Source organism: Panthera uncia, chromosome A2, assembly GCF_023721935.1.
Source record: "Panthera uncia isolate 11264 chromosome A2, Puncia_PCG_1.0, whole genome shotgun sequence".
NCBI classification, from domain to species: Eukaryota; Metazoa; Chordata; class Mammalia; order Carnivora; family Felidae; genus Panthera; species Panthera uncia.
The window spans coordinates 52,357,749-52,381,125 of NC_064816.1; the positions used below are offsets into that span (position 1 = coordinate 52,357,749).

Genomic DNA, 23,377 nt, shown 5'->3' on the forward strand with positions numbered 1-23,377 from the left:
GGAGATCATGACCTCATGAACCAGAAGATCATGACCTGAGCTGAAACCAAGATTCAAATACTTAATTGACTGAGCCATCCAGGCAACCCCCACCTGCAGCTGCCAACTCTTAAAAGAACAAGTATCTGAATGTGGTCTATCAAGTCAGTCCTACATGATTTAAGCCCTGGATCTATTTCTCTAGCTTCATCTTACAGCATGCTTCCCCCACTCTAGTCAAACTGGTCTTTTTCAACCCCTGCAACTCATCCTTTCTTCTCACCACAGGGCCTTTACATATAGAATACTGCTTACTTGTCCTTTCTTCAACTCTCAGCCAGGAAGTTTGCTAGATGTTTGGGTATGTACTAATGAACAAAACAAAGCATCTCTGTTTTCTATGAGGCTTAACGTCTGAGTGGATAAGAATGGTAGAGATGAAATAACCAGTAATCAAATAATATAAATTATTGAGAAGTACTACAAAGAAGAAAAAAAAGGGTGCTATGAAAAAAGGAATAATGTAAGGGAGGGAAAACTACTTTAGATGGGGAAGTTATAGAAGAATTCTTTGAACAAGGGCATTTGATCTGAGGTCTCAAAGACAGAAAAGGAAGTTATTACTTTAACCAGGTCATAAATGAGGAAAGGTATTATTACCGTTTCATGTGCCAAGAGAATACAGAATTTGGAATTTTATCATATCAAGGTAAAGAAGCAGTTAAGAAAGCAATTCCAAAAAAGAGAGAGAGAGAAAAAAAGGATTTGTCCTTCACTTCTTAGAATTCACTTGGTTAATAGTTGAGACTATGTTACCAAAAAGTCTTAAGGAAGAAGAGGATGCTGAAGGAAGAAAAGATCAGTAAACAGGAAGGGGGCCACCTGCCCAGTAACCTAATGAAGTATATGGATAATTGTATTTACAAGGCTTATATAACCAATGAGTCAGCAAAAAGTCAGATGTCAATGGATCTCTTCTGTGCCCACTCTAAGCAGCTAGGAAACTTGGCTCTCTCTGCTGGAAAGAAGAGGGGCCCAAGAACAAGATCTCAGGTTAGGCTAATAAAACAATTAACATATCTTCCAGCAATACTTACCTAAGTTAGGATGAGGAAAAGTAAACCTTCAGACTTAGAAAAACCTAAGACATAGGATCCAACTTAAAGTAGATTAGAGCAAAGTGATTCTGGTAGGATTTCATAGATCTAATGCAACTCATTTCTTTAACTTGTCATGAAATGCTTGTTAAAGATTCCAAAATCAAGACCCCCAAATCTGTTTTAAAAAAAAACCTCGATTTTAAAAAGCAAATGTCTTTATCATTCTTGGGGTCCATAAATATTTAAGAGTTACTTTCTACAACTATCTTTTCTCTAACAAGGCTAATATGTATGAATGATAACAGAAAAAGTTTTCATAATGACAGAATTGAGTCTGGCAAAGAAAAACATACAAAATAGAACATAAAGGGATTAAATTATAGTACAGACAACGAGATACAGCACTAACCACCACTTGATATTGAATAGCAACGATAATGAACCAAGACAAACACCCACCAACGCACTGCTATGAAAATAGCAGACTCCTCATCCTGCCTTCCTCCACCTCCATACTTATGTTCTCAGGCTATTACTGTTCCAGAGGCAACAACTTGGTAAGACCAGGGAGCTTTTATTTTTTCTTTTCTACTTTAGGCCATAGGGAAAGCGGGGGGAAACAAAGGGGGGGGGTTAATTATAACTGTTCAAAGAAAAGAAAGGATATCTGTTAGTCAGCATTCTTTGCTCTGGAAGTTCCTGGCTTCTGCCTGTTCATAGACATCTGAGAAAACTTGACGATTACCTCTGAAGGTCACAAATGAATGATCAAAAATAATATTTTCCCTTCTGGCTTCTTGGATCACCCCTTTCCATCACATATGATTCTGCAAAATGTGTTCGTTATTGCTAAGAGGCAATTCTATGTAGTTGATATAGAAAAATAAAAATAATAATTAAAAAACCCCAAGAAACCCTCCCCCCACAAAACACAAGCAATACATTTATCTTACCAAAACCCCCCGTCAGGCAGTCTGCTGATTTTGCTTGCCACAAAGCTCATCCTTCATTTGGGTACTGCGAGAGCAAGCTTGGATAGTGAAAACAAATCACAACCTCTCTTGACTATGTGCTCTTTCCATTTGTCCCAGCTTCCAAACTGCAGAGGAGCTGTGGCATAGTCTGTCACGGCTGCACATACTTCGTTTCCGAGAATAACGCTGTAAATGAGGACAGCTACCACTGGGAATGCATTCCCCCACCAAAGAGCCAGCCGAAATGAAGCTTCTAGTGCATCCCTGGGCTTCTCACCTTCACAGCCTCAGAGAAGTGCCTTTCACAGAACAGGCAGGTAGAGCCACACCACATCAACATCCTTGCATAGCCAATCCTCCGCAGTGCCCACCTCAGCCTATGTACAGTTCCGGTTCTGTCTTGTACATCAACTCTTAGAGCTTTCTACATCTGGGAGCCTGGGAGGGCTCTGTGCTGAATAAACAGAAAGCTTCTGCCAAACAAGCATCGTGTGTGTGTGTGTGTGTGTGTGTGTGTGTGTGTTTGTGAGTGTGTGTGTGTGTTTGTGAGTGTGTGTGTGTGCGCGCGCGTGCGCTTTGCTAGAGCTGCTAATGCAAATGAATAGTTTTACTCTGAGAATGGAGATCACACAGTATCTGCCTCTTTTCTGGAGCTGTGAGCATCTTTTATAAAAAACAAAAGCATCAAACTGGTTGAATTTAAAGCTACAGAGCAGTAATTCACCATTCACATTTGTCTTCTAGTTTAAAACCAGATTAAGGTTTAGAGAATAGCTTAAAGAAGGTTAAAAACATTCTAAATAAATGTTTAGGGAGCCTGGTTCAATAATCATAATCATCATCATCATCATCATCATCAAAACAAATCTACCCATGTTTAGATAAAGGACTAGAAGATTGCCAAAACAATTTCTATGCTTTCCTGAAGTTTCTTCTCTTATTTTTCATTTTAGGTTCACAAAATAATTAAAATGAAAACTGACCAATTATTCACTATGGAGGAAAGGAAAAAAACGCTTCTGAATGAAAAGCGCTGGAGTTGTCTGAGGTCTATGCAACAGATTAAAACACCACAATCTTAAGCCCTGCATCACATACCATTTACTGAATACCCATGATACTGCATGAAAGAACTGAACAACTTAAAGAGATTGTTCCTGCACTGAGTAAGTCACTTTGGGAGTTAGACCATCAGATCTGAGCTTTTATTTTTTCATTTGTAAAACCAGTTCTGGGGAACGTGCACAGGAAGAATGTTAATGATTATGAAGTACAGTGTAGCATGTACAATGTATAATATGTGGAAACATTTCTCTGAGGTTACTACACAGAAAGGCATCATAAGAAGACAATTTGAGAGTTCGGTGCCTAAAGCTGTGATAATTTCTGTACTTGCATGTAAGTATGGGGCTGGAAGCTCAGGCCAGCACAGTACTAAGAGGTCAAAGAAGGGCTTTCCATCAGCATTCACCAGCTTCATGTAACATTTTTTCATTTAAATCATATGAAGCCCTCTGAATGAAATCCAAAGCACTGTAAATGAATTTAAAGATAATTCTGTGTTGACACCATGGCTCCAGAAATTCATCTTCTATCTCTAGAGACATAGAACTCTGACCCTGACTCTCCAGAACAAAGTAATAAAGAATTTAATGGCTTAATACAAGTTTTGTCTTTGCTTAAAAATTAGGTTGTAAGGTTTCAACAGAGTAAATTTTTGTTTCTACAAAAACAAAAGAAAAACCAATCCTGCACAGCTAGCATCAACACTAGCTAATGTCTGCTTAATTCTGTTTATTACCATTCTTAATATATCTTCTTTTGAGACAATCAGGTTCATTATAGAAAACTTTGAAAACACAAGTGGGCATTAAAGAAAGCAAAAATTATCTGTAATCTCACCACTCAGAGAAAATCCAAACCAAACACTGACATAAGGCCCTTCTAGTCTCTTTCCCTAACACTGAGATTTTTGAAACATATGTTGAAAACAAGGTGCTATAAGATGAAAGCTGTCTTGTTGGATGAGCCACCGCACGGAAGACAGTAGCCCTGAAGTTGCCCATTGTATATTTGTAGGAGTCATGATTTTACCCCCCACCCCCAAAAAAAAATCCCTAAACAGTTTTTGAGGATCCATGAAGACGCCAATAGATTCACCAGAGTTGCCAGAGAAGTATACCTCATTGGCTATGTTAGCCTGGGTACATCTCTTCTTGGCTCTCAAAGTAAATCCCAAGGGGCAAAAGAACTTCAATTTTGCTGACTTTCTGGTTTTCCCAATTTTTTTTCCCTCTTGCTGATTTTGTTTTTGTTTCTGGCTAATGCACAGTTGATAAGTTATTCCTCATTGATGGATATACCTACTGAGAATTGGATTTTTATGGTTCCACCATTTGGTGGTCTATGTAGTAGAATGACAGAGATCTATTTTCTGTTGAGTGAAAAACCAAAAGAGAATTCAGTTTGTTAGACTTTTTGTCCACTTGTCTATTTTGAGCTCAATTAAGAATGTTGCACATAATATTAAAGGAGAATAGCTCTTAGAGATCTCAACTGATGAGGTTTTATGTTTACTTTTGACCCATGACTAAAAGCTGTAAAACTGAAGCCACAGCTCTGTCTGTAATTCAGAAAGAACTTGACCTCTTAAGTATGAAATGTTTTCCAATTTTTAGAGGATATTGATTAATTTGATTATAATACCTCTTAAATTAAGAAGTTCTGTTCTCATTGGTTTTGTAGAGCTCAATAAGCACTTATTTATCAAATTTTTAGAATTTCCAAGAAAATAAAGTGAACCTATAATACTCCAAATATGTTAGACAAAGAAAAAGAAATCCTATCTACAGAAACTACTAGTTCAGAAACATTTTAGGAGTCCAATTTCATATAATTAAGATAACTATTGTACAAATCAAGATGAGTTTTGTCAGTTAAGTGTAACACTGCATACATCTTAATTTACTTGGGTTTGTTTTCTCAGATAGAAGCTAATCTGAATTTCCTATAACAGACTTACTGATCAAATAAGCTAGTATTACTCTTCCTATATATTTGATATTTAAAAAATTGAAAATCTGTATTCATCTACATTGAATAATAATGTTAACAAACTCTTTATATCAATGACAATGATGTGTTAGTTTAAATATCTCCAAGATCTACTGGGTATCTACCCAAAGAAAACAAAACCAGTAATGTGAAAAGGTAAGCACACTGCTATGTTCACTGTAGCATTATTTACAATAGCCAAAATACAGAAGCAACCTAAGTGTCTATCCATAGATGAATAGGATAAAGAAAATGTCCTGTGTGTATATACACACATATACGTGTGGGGGGAGGGGGAGAATACACACACACACACACACACACACACACACACACACACAGGGGGAGGGGGAAAATCCCAAGCAGGTTCCGTGATGCCAGTGCAGACACACACACACACATACATGAAAAAGAATGAGATCTTGCCATTTGTGACCACATGGATACTCCCAGAAGATATATGCTAAGTGAAATAAGTCAGAAAGACAAGTATCCTATGATTTCACTAATATGTGAAATTCAATAAAACAAAAAGCAGAAAAAGATCCATAAATACAGACAACAAACTGATAGCGGACAGAGGGGAGGGTGTGGGAGGGGGATGGGAAAAACGGGTGAAGGGAAGTGGGAGGTGGAGGCTTCCAATTATGGAATGAGTAAGTCACAAGGAAGAAAGATATTGCATAGGGAATATAGTCAATGGTACTGTAATAGCACTGTATGGAGACAGATGGTAGCTATACTGTGGTGAGCACAGCATAATACAGAGCTGTCAACTACTATGTTGTACACCTGAAACTAATGTAATACTGTATGTAAACAATGTTTCAATAATAAATTTCTCCAAGATCTATGGTAATTTAAAATCTTGGACTAATGTTAAATCAAGCTAATCAATAAGTAATTCTTGGTGCCCAAATAATTTCTAAATAAAATAGAATACTAAATGTTATTAAGCATAATTCTAAGTTGATACATGTTTGCTTCTTATTTGTATATGCTATTAGAATAGCTGTATCTTTGGGTCATGTTAACAAGCTGTTCATCTTGCCACTATAAGATAGTGTAAAAGAGATGAGTGCAGCTATATAAAGTCTGCTATGTGTATTCATGAGTTTTACTGCTCTACTAACATGCTTGTGTTTGATAGACAGTTCTAATTATCCCCCCCTTCTATCCAGTTTTCTCTCTGAAATGCAAGTTGTGTTGATATAGGTGGTTGGAACTATATTAGCAACAATAGTGATAGAGAAATACAAGTCCTTTTGCTTTTCAAGGAAAAAGAGCATTTTTGTCCCAAAGTAAAGTGGCTGTCTGTTCCAGAATTTGAAAAAAGGATAAATCTTAGTGAATTTGACTTGCCATGGTTTATACTACTGGGATCTGAAAAAAAAGCCAGGAAATACGTTCAAATTTTGGCAAAATCTGATCACTTTTGATGAGCTTACTTCCTTGGCTTGGAGATTAAAGGCTTTATCTACAACATGAAAGATTATTTTTTATCTTCTGTGTTATTTGCATTGATAGAATAACTTTCTGGCTTTACATTTGATTATTATTTTTTTAAGTTATTTATTTATTTTGAGAGAAACAGAGACAGTGTGAGTGGGGGAGGGAGAGGGAGGAGGGAGAGGGAGGAGGGAGAGGGAGGGAGAGAATCCCAAGCAGGTTCCGTGATGCCAGTGCAGAGCCTGATGTGGGACTCCAACTCACAAACCATGAGATCATGACCTAAGCCGAAGTTGGAAGCTTAACGGACTAAGCCACCCAGGTGCCCCAACTGGCATAGATATTTCAATAAGAGTGACCAACTAGACAAAAGAGACTAAGGATTAAATCATTATTTTACCAGCAAAGTTATGTTCGGACCCTGACTGAGAAAACAGGCTCCTTAATTCAAATACTACCCAGAGATGTATCACACATACTGTATATGAAGAAATTGTTTAATACTATTTTTTCATTGAGTGTTTTTCAGATTTCTCAATACTAATTAACATTTACTTGAATATGTCCTTGATGAAAAGCAAAACTGAACACAACTTCATTAGAATGCAATATATGAAATAAATTTACATATTGCTGAATAAATAACAACATAATTTGGACAATAATAGACACAAAATAACATACTGAAGTTTAGAATTTACTGACAAGAAAGTATTTTTCCTTCAATAATACAAACCTATGATAGTACTTTTATTGTGTTCAACACTGTTGAGTATTGGGGGGATGCTGTAAATTTCATAGGGAAATAGATTTTATCCATCCAAAATTCCTGGGGAAAAGATGTCTTTTAAAAAGTTCTTTATTATTTCAAATAGTATTTCAACATTTCAAACATATAAAAGTGAGGAAAATGACTCTTTTGCACTCTTCATCCAGCTTCAATTATTAACTCATGGCCCGCAATTTCCCTCCCCTGCAATTATTTGGAAGCAAATTCCAGACAAAAGATGTTCTTTATAAAAACCAAGGCTACTCATAAAAATGGAGAACAAACTGAGAGTTGCTGAAGGGGTTGAGGGAGGGGGGATGGGCTAAATAGGTAATGGGCATTAAGGAATCTATTGAAATCATTGCTTCACTATATACTAACTAATTTGGATGTAAATTTTAAAAAATAAAAAATAAAGTTAAATAAATTGCTTAACTGCAAAAACAAAAAACCAAACCAAAACAAAAACACCAAGGCTAATTCCAGAGGCTTTCCTATATTATTAAAGCGGTCAGATCTATAAATATTACTTTATTTTTTGGATAAAATGCCTAATGCTCTCCTTCTCTTTTACTCTTCACTATATTTTATTCATGAAGGATCTACTGGGGAATAACATCCAAAGACCATGAAACTTGTTCTGCTCCTAGACTGATCTTGATGTTGATGCTTAATGACTGATTGGGTAAGTTTTTCCCTAAGTGGCAAAAGATGGGGAAAAGTAAAGTTGAGTCAAAGAAGAAAAATGATAAATCTAAGAAATCAATTATTAATTGTAGTCATAGATGGCAGAGAAGAGATTTGCAAGCAAGGCTCTGAAGTTAAAATGTGTTGCATCAAGGAGTCTCTTCTGCCCTCTTCCACCAGGCAACCAGTTCAGCTAGCATAAACTTCCTACTGGGATTCAATAAGAGGTAGATTTTTCTTAAACTCCAGCAGCTCTCCTTGTATAAAAGTAAACCTCTACAAACAGCAGTAGGTGGGGGAGCAATAAATGACAAAGCAAGAAAATGGAAAGGTGTTTAAAATCTCCTGAGATTAGTATGGTCATATGAACTTCTAAATAAGGCAAATTACTTTCTTTTACTGCTTAGAATGAATTAGTTCAGAAAGGAAAGCAAGAGAGGCTTTTGCTGAATGTCCAAGCCAATATCAGAATTATGAGATTTTAGGAAGAATATAAGCACTGACCTCTAGAAACTAGCTAAATTACCTGTTTACTTGGGCTCTTCCTACCTCAAAGGAATCATGTACCACAATGTGATCTAACACATAAGGGGTTCAAAGGTGCTATGCTGTTTCACAACTGCAAAACATCATAAAGCCCTGATAGAGGTCAAGGAGGGCCAGGTAACCCCCAAGTACTGCTTGCAAAGAAACTGCAGAATCATACAGAAATTTATTTTGTAAAATGAAATAGTATAATGAAATAATATTTTTATGTCATGAGACACAGTATAGAATACTCCAACCTGAGGTCCACAAAAAGGTCAAGTTGTTTTCAGGATTTCCAAAGGACAAATGGAAAGTGTACATACACCCATGACAAAGTTATATGAGCAGATTACAATGAGAAACATTTAATTTTGTCTGGAATTAAATTTGTCTGGAATTTGTCTGGATACTACCTGAAAGGCATTCAGGTAGTATTACTGCACTAGTGCTGTTCAGAAATGCTAACTGGCTCTACTTTTTTTTTTTAAGGGAAATAATATATGCTGTTTGTAAACAAATGTTTTAAAAATAGCAAGCTCACAAGGAGAACAAATATAAAGAGTCTTTGGTGGGACCAGGTTGATTTAAGTTTTAGTTCTAACCTGCAATGTTGAAAAACAAAAGAAAACAAAAGAAAACAAAACAAATCATTTAAATTCATTTAAAATTCATTCATTCATTTAAAATATAAAGTAAATCATTAGAATATACCCAAGCATATTCTATGTCTGGAAAACTACCATCTGGAGGCAATACATAGGTAATGTGTTGTTTTAGAAAATGCTTTACACCACAATGAATTTTCTTGCTATACTCCATGAATGTCAGAGGTGCCATAAGCCATCTCTTGAAAATCCTTACTTGAGGGGCGCCTGGGTGGCTCAGTCGGTTGAGCCTCCGACTTTGGCCCAGGTCATGATCTCACGTCCGTGAGTTCAAGCCCCGCGTTGGGCTCTGTGTTGACGGTGCAGAGCCTGGAGCCTGTTTCAGATTCTGTGTCTCCCTCTCTCTCTCTGACCCTCCCGCATTCATGCTCTGTCTCTCTCTGTCTCAAAAATAAATAAACGTTAAAAAAAAATTTTTTTTAAAGAAAAAAAAAGAAAAAAAAAGAAAATCCTTACTTGGATCTATTTTATACCTTCTAAATCCCAGGTGAACAACACATCATACTGAAGTCTCAGGAATAAAAAAATTAAGCACATTTTACATATTCTCAAAAAATATGAAAATTGCTTGAAATGAAGAAAAATGGCATTCCATGGGCAATTTCAAGTCCATATAAGGAGAATCAATTGATTCTTTGTAAAATATTACTAGCCACAGATGGCAGAGTGGGGGTGGGGTGCAGTGGGTGGGGAGGCAAATATGAAGCTATTACATTTTAAAGTAACCTGGTTCATTATTCTTTGCTATTTAATTTTCCACTACACTGCACAAAGCTCTAGTGGTTCCAAATATTCTTTAAGAATAGCCACATGATTCTAAATAAAGAGATATAACTGGGGCACCTGGGTGGCTCAGCTGGTTGAGCATCCAACTTAGGCTCAAGGTCATGATCTCACCGTTCATGAGTTCAAGCCCTGCATGGGGCTTTGTGCTGACAGCTCAGAGCCTGGAGCCTGCTTCAGATTTTGTGTCTCCCCCTCTCTCTGCCCTTCCCCTGCTCATGCTCACTTGCTCTCTCTCTCAAAAATAAATAAAAACATAAAAAAAAAAAAGGGAGAGGTAACCAAGAAAGAGTAAGAAGCAAGATGAAGACAGACACTATAAATATTAAATGACTACTTATGAAAACATAACTCTTTCCAAACTTCAAGTTTTATTACCAAAAAACAGTCAAATGGCCAATTTCTCATTCCTTTACCCTTTCTCTTAATAAACCATTAGCCTATAGTATTCTATGGTTAACATCATGAAGCTTAGACAACAGACCTTATTATGTAAGATGATGTTGGAAGGTTGCTGGTCTGCAGAGGAGATGGAATTGAGTCCCTGCATTGCCACCCATCAGTTGTGGACTCGTGTGATTTATGGAGCTTAAATGATTCAAGGCCTACTACCTATGAAACAGGACTGGCACTTGCAGGGTTGAGGGATGGAGATGAAAAACTAGAGAAAGCATAAATAGGATAGTTGAAGAGAACAGATGAACTGTCAAGGGGGCATGAAAAGACTATAAGCATAATATTCAGCAGTTAACAGCTGAACCGAGCATATACTTGATACTGTTAAATGAAGGAATAAATAAGTAAATCTTTGAGATTAGTTGAAATTTAGGACAAAACAGAAAAATTTTACTCTGTTGTAGATTAGATGATCTCAGAGTTAATATTCACTTGCTTTCCATTTCTCTCTGAGATATTAAGTTGTAAAGCATTCTGCTGTCTTTTTCAGTAGTTTTAAATTGTGTGGTCACAAGCTTAAAGAAGAGAGGTGAGAGACCAGAAGAAAGAACACTGAAGCATGGTAAAGACTGGAGTAAAGTGGAGGCAGAGGTAATGCAAAAGAAAAGGCCTGGTGACTCTTCTGAAGAAGGAACCAATAGGATCTGTTGACTGTATATTAGAGATTAAAGAGAAGAATGAATCAAAGATGAGGCCCAAATTTCCAGCCTAAGAGAATGATGATGCATTTCCAACAGGGAAGATTAAAAGAATAGTTCTGGGGAAAGAAAATTATGAATCAAATTCAGATATTTTGAATTGCAATAAGGAAAAAACAGTCACTTATGTTTCCAAATGGTTGGAAAGAACGTAAAGCTGATATTTTGATCCAAAAAAAGGAAAAAAAGATCTCCTAGAGATATTTCCATGACTGTCAATATTTAATAGAAGCCAAATATGAAATCAAATATTTATATGCTCTTCTATTCAAACGTATTTACATTAAATGTGAACAGCATGTTCAAGTGAACAAGTCTGCTGAGGTGAAAGCCAACGGACTTTTCTGAATTCCAAATTCATATCAGGCTTAGAGCAATCAAAATGGCTAAATGAGAATCTGTACCGTTTCTGAAAAATAGCACAAGCACAGGTTCACTACCAAAGTTAAAGCTAAGAAACAACTCACTCCTAGAGTTTCACTGAACTGGATCAATGTACACATAACAGATGTATACACAGTAGTAATAATGATTCTGATTATAAAGGAGAAAATGGAAGAAGATAAGGAAGGTAACACAGCTTCTTCTACTGGGGTCAATAAATACGTCCTAATATAGAGTGTATAGAGAATTAATGTCCCTTCGGATCCTAATTTACATACTAATGTTTCCTCAAAAGAAATTCCTAGCTGTTAAAAAAAACAAAAACAAAAACAAAAACGGAATGGCACCAAATGAGAGCTGTGCAAACGGCATCAGTGTACTAAGGACATATTACTACCCCTAATGTCTGTACAGCTGGGGTTCTCACTTTCTAATGAGGAAGGAAAAGGAGAAGAGGGAAGAGTAGAGGAAAATATGCCTGGGGACTGTGCTCCCAAGCAAGGTTACTCCTGACATTTTGGCCATCATGGCCTCCATGAGCTCCATGCACTAAACGCCAGCATCACTCATCCCCCCAAGTCTTTGTGTCAACGAAAATACCCTCTCATATTTCCAAGAGCTGGTGGGGAAGTGAGGGTTGGGGGGGGGGGTGCGGTTGATAGGTTACTGGACATCTGAAATCTGACTATATTTTATAATTCAAGAGTTTTCACAAAAGATGGCTTATTTTTTAATTATCTGTAAGCCTTCAATCTTGATTTTACTTGTCAGAATCCAACAACAGATGCCATCATGTTCACTGGCCTGATTTCCTTGACTCAACCTATCTGCAATACTTTTTAAAAAATCTAATATAAAGATAAAATAAGTTGTTCCAAAGAAGAGAGAGGGAGCCCTGTTCTGAGGTTTCTGTATTCAGAATAATTAAGAGCACACAGACTTGTATAGTATTTGAATGGGTAAATTAACACAGGAGACCACTAAATTCTCAACAGTAAAATACAGACCTATGGACACAGGTCAATAATCTTTAGTCCTAGTGAAACTACTCATAACATAAAGTTCCCTAAAGACTATATAAGACCAGTTCATTTATAATCATTTAAAAACAATAAGGGGGGATTACATATGAAAGGCCCAATGTTCACTTCTGGTTCTCCAGGGCAAGGCAGACAATGTAGGCTCAATAAATGTCTGTTGAATGTACCACTAAAAACTAAAACCATAAATCATATCACCTCAAACACATGCTTATATTATTTAAGTCTATAGCTAGTTGTAGCTGATTTCTGAATTGGACTCTTCCATTTTTTGTATTCAATGTTTTTACAGAATTACTTGATTGCTAAGCAGTATGTTTACAAATTGATTTTAATTGTCTAAGGATGAGTTAGTTTGAGATTCTACAACCACATAAAAAATAGATACAAAAAAATAATAAAAAGCTCACAGAATCCTAAATTAGAGTCGCAAGAAACCTTAAAAAATAGTCTATCCCAGGATTAAGTGAATTTGTTAGAAATGTCTGAGGGACAAATTTCTCATATAAGACTAAAGCAGTAAAAATGGAAGACCTTTGTTTTCAAGCCATTATTTAGAAAGTTAACATGGAACTGTCTCTAGTTTGTTCCTGACTTCAGTAGCCACTCAGGAAATAAATATTTTCTATCTTTCCACGATGTGTTCTGACAAAATTAGTTTTATCTCCTTATGGTTTAATAAAAATTAACTTGTATAATATTTAAAATTAAAAATGAGAAAAGGCTAAAGCTTTGTAAGGTATAAAATTTGCAGACCGCTAATCTAGGGGGTTGAAAAGTCCTACTAAATTCCAATTCCTAATAACTAGTGTTGTCTTAATAACTTTAAGGGGAAAACTTTAATAAGACAAATTTGCCCAGAGTCAATTATCACAATGTTCTTTTAGTGTCTCTTTGTAAAAAAAAATTGAGATGGGGATATTGTTAGGCATTTCATTTATTCTTCTCCACTATTAGGAACTCTGTTTTCTCTCAGGGTGTTTCATGTTGTAATTATATTAACAATAATCTGAAACAATATCCTAATATTTAGATAATATTAATAATTTTTGCTTTCTAGAATTTTAATTTCAAAGAATGACTAAGACATCCTGATTCTTCCAAGGTATTGCAATGTAACAGGAACATTGTATGATTTAGGTTAATTAAGATCCCATCAGGCAGACTCTTTTTGGTGCGGTGTCTAAATCACTTTAAGTGTTAACGAGATTTGCTAGAGAACCTAGTCATAGCATTTAATTTAGTTCCTGTTTGCTTTCTCTTTAACCGAAAATGGTGTTAAGAACAGTTGCCCTTTCCATAAATTACACAAATGTGGTACAGCTCATCACATAAAGTGATGACTTCTGCTTTTCATTTGAGAATACCAAAGGTTCCAATTCCATGGTTCAAAGTTTTAATTATTCTTTTCAGCTGCTTGACATCTTCAACTCTGATTAACCATAGAAATCTCTTTAAGCCAAGGATTTAATGAAGAGGTTGAACAGGACAGGAAGTATCCCGCAGCAAACCATCAGAGACCATGTTCCAGGCTGATATTTATCAGTGTTAGTACTCTTTTCATTCTTTCATTAACTTACTCAGTTATGAATAATCAGTTATAATTTCTCCCCAAAGATATCAAGAAAAACTCCGTTAAAGGCACTGCTGAAATCTACATATGCTGTCTTCAGAGTATCTCTGATCTACTAGTATAGTAATCCTATTAAAAAAGGAAATGAATTTACCCAGGGATAACATAAATTTTGAAAATCTGTTGAATACCATAGTAATTAGGGCTTCTTTTATAAGGTACTTATTTATGTACTTCTGGTCTTTAATGGTAACAATCTAGTGCTAAGTAGACTGAAAATTTGTTTTTAAAAGAATTTACACTACCTAGAAAATATCTTTTTACACCTAATTTTACCTTAAGACTCTTAATTGTTTAAAAATTTTTTATCATCAAGTAAATGTTAAAAGTATACATACACACCTATTTCACTATATTTTTTTACAAATTTGAAATTCCAATTAATTGGTGGATCACAGAGATTAATCTCATATAATAAAAAGATATGCTGCTCTCACTTAAGGCAGATTTTGTTTCTTCAAAACAATATGCAAATTAAAGATTTACATATAGGGTAATATTTATTACATTTACTATTACACTGGACTTAAAAATGGTTATTAAAAAAAATGGTTAGGGGCGCCTGGGTGGCGCAGTCGGTTAAGCGTCCGACTTCAGCGAGGTCACGATCTCGCGGTCCGTGAGTTCGAGCCCCGCATCAGGCTCTGGGCTGATGGCTCGGAGCCTGGAGCATGTTTCCGATTCTGTGTCTCCCTCTCTCTCTGCCCCTCCCCCGTTCATGCTCTGTCTCTCTCTGTCCCAAAAAAAAAAAAAAAAAAAAATGGTTAAGGAAATTATAAAATGAATGCTTTTCAAAGCAAATAATCACCCTACCCAAAGTAATAAGGCTTTGTCTAAATCTAGATTTTCCTATATACTGTTAGTTCCAGTTTAAGTAAGGTAAAATCCCTCATTTACTGTCTATAAGCAGCTTGTAATTAAAGAATCAGGGGCACCTGGGTGGTTAAATTGGTTAAGCGTTGGACTTCAGCTCAGGTCATGCTCTCAGTTGGTGAGTTCCAGCCCTACATGGGGCTCTGTGCTGACAGCTCAGACAGAGCCAGGAGCTTACTTCGGATTTTGTCTCTATCTGCCCCTCCCCCACTTGCAAGCGCACGCGCGCGCGCGCGCGCGCGCGCGCTCTCTCTCGCTCTCTCTCTCTCTCAAAAGTAAATAAACATAAAAAAAAAAAGAATAATCAGTTAAGAAATTGCTTTTTAGGGGCTCCTGGCTGGCTCTGTTGGCAGAGCACGTGACTCTTGATCTCAGGGTTGTATGTTTGAGCCCTACATTGGGTGTAGAGACTAAAAAACCAAAAAAAAAAAAAAAACAAAAAAACCCACCCCCAACACCCCTGCTTTTTAAATCTAGTAACTGCCTATAACACAGAATCTATGCAAAATTTGAGGCCTGAGTCTGTATTTCTGAGAGCCAAAGGAAAATTTTATTTTTTAAAACAAATCTATACATGTGTATACATGTGTATTCATGTACAAGACATTCATCTGAGCCTCCTAAAATCTAAAGATCTTGAGAAGTTATCTTGTGGAACAGGTTTATATTATAGATGAGAAATAAAAGCTTTGGCATGTTAACTGAATCCCCCAGTTCCTACTTAGATGTGGTAGGGCTGGGACTATAAACCAGGTCTCTTGAGCCTCAGTCTCTCGATAACATCATTCTCCATTTTAGAAACAACAATGCAATCTAGTGCCCTTGCCTCCAAGGTGAAAATTTTCACACTGATCAAAACTACAACTACATGATCAGTGAGAACAACTAAGATTTTTGCCTTACTCTAATCCTGCTTTCATGCTCCAAAAGAAGATACTGGGTATAGTTCTTCAGAACTTGTTCATTGTATGGGATATGAACAGTTGCCACCTGGATGTCCTGCACTTGGCTTTTCTCTCTTTATCCAGCTCCAAAACTCAGAGGTAAAGTGGCACATAATTAATTCAGTGGAGAATAACAGTGAGTCAAGATGCAAGCAATTTACCACATGTGGCTCATACAAGGGAAAACATAAACAGGCAAAACTTGGATTGTTTCATAAAATGACCTATATTTGATGAAACATGTATAAAATGTATGCATCATGAATGTAAACGTAATGATGTAGAATCTAAAAGCAGCTTTAGTTTAAGAAGAAGGATGTAATAAAAGTTCTTTCTTCCACTGCTGCTCTCTTAAATTTTGTAACCTCACTGGCAGTTTTGTTCTTCAAAATGAAAATGGAACACTCAGAAATTAAAAGAATTATCTGAAGACGCAGAGTTGTGGTAAACTTTCTCTGGATTACCCACTCCCCCATTTCATTCTCACATTCTTATCTGTGTAGTCTGTCTTTCTTCCTCCCTTCATTTATATTCAAGTTAGTTAACATACAGTGCAGTATTGGTTTTAGGAGTAGAACCCAGTGATTCATCACTTACAAATGACACCCAGTGCTCGTCCCTGTGATCTTTACTTCTTAAAGATTTGTTTTCTAGTTAACAGCTTCCTACTGTTGCCAGTTCTGTTCCTAATAGCTCTTTTATGAGAATCATCTTGGAGTATTTGATCATTCATTCTGAACACACCTCATCTATAGAGTGATGGACATTAATAGAATAAATGAAAAGGCTTTATTTCTAGAAAACTTAAAATTCCCTTGAATTCACCTGATAACTGTCAAATAGGACAATATGGGATCCAGTTTCTTGATAAGAAGAAGGCTGTACCATATTTGGGGGGAGGTGAGACATCAAAGATATTTAATGTTACTGAACTTCATGTGGGCATCAAAATGATTCCTTCCCATTTTAAAATGACAATACTGTAACACATTTACGTATATCTTGGTAAATTTCTCTGAGTATACTAATAACATAAATTCCATCAGTGTATCAGAGAGTGTATATATTTTACACTTTGGGAGAAATTACCAAATTACTCTTCAGAAAGATTGCAACCATTTGCACTACTACCAACAATATAGTTCTAGGTATCAAACTTTGGTATTTTGATTACTCTGGTAAGTGAAGATCTCATTTTACTTGTCAATTGCATTCTTTGTATTAAGGATAAACTTGACCGTTGTTTGATATGTAATTTGACCATACGTATTCCTTTTTCTATGAGTTCTTTTGGATCTCCAAGAGAATCTTTCCCTGCTTGCAATCAGGACATAATATGCCTAGATTTTTGAAAAATAGACTACAGAGGAACCACTGGAAATAAAAAGTCAACTTGAGTTAGGCTTTTGCACTCTCCAGAAATGATTGTCTATAAACTTATCCTCACAAGTTTCCACTGAACATAAAATACTTTCTTTCAGCCAAGTATCAATCTAAATAGTTGGTATTCTTTACTTATTCTCAGACTTCCAACAACCACTACACTTTTCATTAAGGGCAAATGAGAATTAAAGGACATAGTCTAATTATATTCCCTGGGTTTATACATCTCAAACTTTCCTATTTGTCTGAAAAGTAATCTGGATTGTTCCCCCAAACTATTTTAAAATCAAAAATAGGCTCCTAAATATATCTAACAGAGTCAAATAGAGGATTAACAGAGGATTCCTTGTACTTTAGGTACTGAAGATGCACGTGCATGCAGTTCATACATACACACTCCCACCCCCTTCCCCCTACATATGGGGATTAGAAGTATAAATGTGAAGCTGACAATTATAGTGATAGAGAAGGGAGTATCTCTGAGGTTGGCTTTTCTGCTTTTTTGACCTCAAGACTATATACTGAAGAGAAAATGTTTTCCCTCCTACCTTGAACCCTGTCCCCAGTCCACCTTACAACACACACACTCCTATCTATGTTCAAGGTAAAATTATATGAATTTAAGCCCAATTGAGCCTACTTTTAAAGGCCCACTGTTATTTAACTGGAATCAAATTATTGACATATTCCCAGGCTAAACATAATTTCCCTTCTCTAAACTTGTAAGCTGTATAATTTTTCTACTTTATATTACCTTCCTATTTTTAGTTATTTTTGCAAGTCTTTATATTTTCTAATAGAGACCATGAGTCCTTAAGTCAGAGATTGTGTCCTACACTTTGCTGAACTCCTTAGAGCACCCACCACAGTACTTTATACTAAATGGCCAGTCACTGTTTCATTCTTTTATTAAAAGTGAGTTCATATTTATAAAGTGCTTTGAATACTGCCTGCACATGTAAGTTTACTAAATAAAATGAAAGAAATGAACCAATTTTCCCCCTCTACTGAATTTTTTCCGTCAACACGATTTTTCCCATCTCCTACCTTAAAGAAGCTTTTGACCGCATTTCCTCTACCAGTTACTGCCCACTGCTCCCTATAGAAGTAAAACTATTAAAAAGGTCTAAAACTCAGTCTCCAAATTCCTCTCTTCCCATTCTCAAACTCACTTAATTGGTTTTATCTCATCATTCAACTAAAAACTTTTTGGCAAGATGACCAATCATCCCTACATTACTATATCCAAAGAGGAGTTCTTAGTCCTCACCTTACTTCACCTATCAGCATCATTTGACAGAGCTGATGTTTCTCTTGTCCTGTGAAGAGTTTCTAAACTTGGATTCTAGGACACCATACTCTCTTGATTTTCCCCATCTATCATGAGCCAGTTTTCCTCCTCTGCCTCTTCTCTCCTTTATTTATATTCAATCTCTCTCTTAATAGCTTCATCTAGTCTCTTGACTTTAAATACCATCTATTGTGATACTTCCTTCAATTTTATTTTCAGCGCAGACCTCCTAAATTCCGGACTCATACAGTCATTTATCTATTCAACATTCACACTTGGATGTCTAACAGACATCTCAAACTGAACTCTTGCTCTTCCCACAAAACCTGCCCCACCAGCAGACTTTCATCTGTTAATGTATTCTTCTAGCTGTTCAAGTTAAATCCTTGTAGTCATCAATTTCTCTCTTACATACCTTATATCCAATCCATCAGAAAATCCTGTTTGATCGTACATTCAAAATCTAACCAATTCACATTATCTTCTGCTATTTTACTTTAGTGTGACCCATGATCATATCTTGTCTGGATTACTACAATGGCCTCCTCCCTGGCCTTCCTTGGCACCATATAATCTATTCTCAGTACTAAGTCAGAATGATCCTTTAAAAATATAAGGCACCTAAGTGGCTCAGTCGGTCAGGCATCTGACTCTTGGTCTTAGCTCAGGTCATGATCTCAGGGTCTGTGAGTTTGAGCCCTGCATCAGGCTCTGTGCTGTCAGTGTGGACAGTGCTTGGGATTCTTTCTCTCTCCCTCTTTCTCTGGTCCTCCCCTGCTTGTACTTTCTCTCTCTCAAAATAAATAAACTTAAAAAAAAAAAAGTCAAATCATGTCACTTTTCTGCTTAAAATTCTTCAATGTATTCTCTTTACATTCAAAGAGAAAGCCAGTCTTTAAAAATGGCTTCAAGGGCATTTCTGATCTGATCTCTGTGTGGGAGATTAATAGCCACAAATTCATCCAATCTAGTATGCCATTCTTTTACAATTTGACTTCCTCATTCCTTCCATCAAAAAGTGGAATCTGGGGCGCCTGGGTGGCTCAGTCGGTTAAGCCGCTGACTTCGGCTCAGGTCATGATCTCGCAGTCCGTGAGTTCAAGCCCCGCGTCGGGCTCTGTGCTGACAGCTCAGAGCCTGGAGCCTGTTTCAGATTCTGTGTCTCCCTCTCTCTGACCCTCCCCCGTTCATGCTCTGTCTCTCTCTGTCTCAAAAATAAATAAACGTTAAAAAAAAAAAAAAAAAGTGGAATCTATTTTTCCATCCTGTGAAACTGAGTTTGGTCATGGACTTGCTTTGGCCAAATGAACAACAAATGTGACAGAGCAGAGACTTGAAATGTGTTTGTACATCGGGACCCGCTCTCTCTTGCTGCACTGAGATCTCCAGTAGACTTTATATTTCAGTTAATGACAATTCCATCCTCACAGCTGTTCAGGCTAAAATCTTTGTACCACATGAAGGCAGGCTCAACTGACATCCAGCACCAACTACAAGACATGTAAAGGAGGCCATCTTAGACCACCCAACCGTACTTGAGCTACCTAGTAACTTCGCGGCCAGATCCCACAAGAATGACCCAACTAATCCCAGCTGAAAGAGCTGACTCACAGAACTGTGAGCAAATAAAAAAGTTGTTTCAGGTCACTAAATTTTGGAATCGTTTGTTATACAGCAACAGACAACTGAGAAGCTCTACTGCATCATTGACACCCCAATTCCTACCACTGCCCTCCCTTCTTTCTCTAGACATACCAACCTGTTTTCTATTCCTGATATATATCAGGAACACTCCTGCTTTTGTTCTGGCTGTACGCTGTACTGGGAATGCTCATTTCTCAGACAGATGTATGGCTAACCCGCTTACTTCTATGAAGTCTTTCCTCAAATATCTTTTTAAACGAGGCTTACAATTACTATCCTATTAAAAATAACAGTCTACCCCCAGCACTTCCAAGCTCACTTACTCACCTTTATTGTCTTTATAGTCCATCCTCTTTCTCTCAGGTTTATTATTTGTTGTTATCTTCCCCAACTAGATTGTAAGGTTTAGATGTGAGGGGAGTTTTATTTTATCTTTTAAAAATTCACTGTTTAATACAGTGACAGCCCAATGTAAATAACACTTATTTAAAAGGTAAAGCATCTATATATGGCCAAGTGATTACACATGTATGTTCTGAATTGCCACTGTAAATTATGGGCATTTGCATAGAAAACTCAGGCAATGTCAACATTGCCAAGGAGTTGTCTGGAATGTTTGTATTACATATATGACTTAAACATACAGATGTGTGGTGTTGCAGGGTTATTAGGAAAGGAAAAAGGGAATTATTCATCTTTAGAACTGGTCAATGTCTTGAGATATTTTGATCTCATTAAAAAAACAGATGTAAGTTCAATACTGTCCAGCTTTCTAAAATTCTCCATTTATTTCCTAGAGTCAGATATATTAATCCCTCTTGAGTCTTCCTTCAAAATATTCATTCTATAGTTTAGAATGAACTCTTCACAAAGCATGTTGCAGTCTCATGCAAGGAGAATATATGTACGAACCCCAATCCATAGCAGTTTGATATATCCAGACAGTCATACTTAGAATTACAGAAACGAAGCAAATACCTCATTTCTGAATATTTTAATCATTGTTTCAATGAGACTACTTAGTTCCCACAGTCGACAAATAGTTTGGTGAGAGGGAGACATGGGTAGAGAAGATAAGAAAACAGTTGCATCTACAATCATTTACTCAGATACTCAATATATTTTTTTAGCAAGTTTTCTCTACTCATGAGTTAATATAATAATGTAGAAAATTAACTAAAAATGTTTAAATTATGTTTTATGTTCCCCTCCTCCCTTTTGATTATCAGTAAGTGGGGAAAGGAGTTAATTTCTGTTTTTACTATCAGTCTCTACCTCCTACCCTTTCAGGGCTCTAGTACGAATTCTATCTCACCACCCCATTCAACCTAGGCTAGCATTCTTAATAACATAGATAAGTAAACTGACCTTTTATAACCCTAGAACAAACAGAGATGTGCCAGGGTTTTAAAATCCAAGACACAAAACAAACAGAAAAAAAGGGTAGAGAACAGAGCCACAAATCTCTTAATGAAGTCAGTATTTAAATTATTAACCATAAGGTGTAAGACAGTAATTTAATATCAAACCTCAGAGTGAAAAATCTGGATCTTAAATCCAATGGCTCAGGGCAAACAATATTAACATACATTAACTTCAGAATCAGGTAAAACTATAAAAAATCTGTTTTGCTTTAGCATGAGCTCTTAGAAAATATCTATGTATCACTTATAAAACCAACTCAAACAATCATGGTAAAATCAAGCCATGGGCCAAGTTTTCTACTCAAGATTACAGATCAAATGTGAAAATGGTAGTTGTGTTGTATAAAGCTGGATCATCTTCCTATCCAGCTGTATGTCAGGGACCTGTTCTTCTGACCTGGAGACATAAACTTTAGCACTGAGATATGTGCACACTGCCTTACAATTCAGAAAACTGCCAAGTCTTTGGGAAAAAATACACTGAAAACAAGTAGCTGAGGGATAAGAACCTTTGTTTCTAATGTAATATTTCAAATGGCTCTAATCCAAATTCTTATTTTTTATGCATGCCTAGCATCTTCAAATTTAACCCAAGTTTTTCCCAAGCTAAAACCCTGCAAAAGGCAGACAAAATTCTTTTCTTCATTGAAGGAAACACTTATTTTCTGATAACTATTTTGCCTGAGAGAGTGAGGATGACATTTACTCTGCACTGAAGCAGCCCAGCACACGGGAGAGTCGGAATACTCCAGTACGATCTGAGCATGCCCACACAGCCGAAGAGTGCTCTGTGCATTCTGCCCAAATAGCTATGGGCAAAATGCACAACTAGGAAACACATAACATGCTTCTTGATTATTGCCATCTCACACAAGTCAGTCCAAAAATAGCAAATGCCCATGGCTGAGACCTACTGCTGAAAAATGCTGAGTTTTCAGCAGCTCAAAGCATTTCTGTGTCTATTTAACCAGCCCCCACTTAAAGCTGTAGAATATAGGATTAAGGAAGAGGTTTAAAAAAAGAGACAGATACACACACATATACAACATACGGTTTCCGAGGAGACTGAGGGTTCCATGCTTGTAAGGGAGAAAGAGGAGGAATATGCCGAATAACCCTCGGGTTTCTCCCAGATTTGAACATGCTGTACTGTGGCATGAGGTCAGCAGAGACTGACTCCAGCCCTGTGAGGCTGAATTCTACCCTGACAAAGCAGTATCACTGTAATATGAAGCAAAAGGATCCAGGGCATGTTGGCAGCTGTACAGACTGGCTGTTCTAGAAAGTAATGGCAATTCCAAAACAAGAGATTTATGCTGTCACATGAGATAATCTTCAGCCCAGTTAAGCAATAAGCACCAAAAATACTTGAATCGCAAACACAGGCAGCTCAAAATTTAAAAGGTAGGAAAGAACTTTTCTCCTTGAGTCTATTTTGCATCTGGAGGAAATGAACAGGAAGTGGGAAATTTGAAAAGCTACTGGTTAACTAGATTTGTATCACTAATAATACATTGATTTTGATCTGAGCTGAGGTACAGTCTTCTGGACACTGTGACCTAGCTGAGGAGCCCCAAAACTTCTCTGTGATTTTACAACAGAGCAGGGAAAATATCCTG

General features: G+C 36.7%; 1 protein-coding gene across 6 annotated transcripts in view; it reads right to left on the reverse strand.

The window, feature by feature from the left end:
* TMCC1 (transmembrane and coiled-coil domain family 1) overlaps positions 1–23,377 on the reverse strand; it is a 247,514-nt gene that overhangs the window by 36,658 nt on the left and 187,479 nt on the right. The window contains exon 1 of one of the 6 annotated variants that reach the window (XM_049641040.1): positions 2,331–14,752. The exons of the other annotated variants lie outside the window; for them this stretch is intronic. Within the exon in view, the coding sequence (XP_049496997.1) occupies positions 2,331–2,393 (63 nt within the window). The 5' untranslated portion in view covers positions 2,394–14,752. Of the gene's footprint in view, positions 1–2,330; positions 14,753–23,377 lie in introns of those variants that run through there. 6 annotated transcript variants of the gene reach the window in all.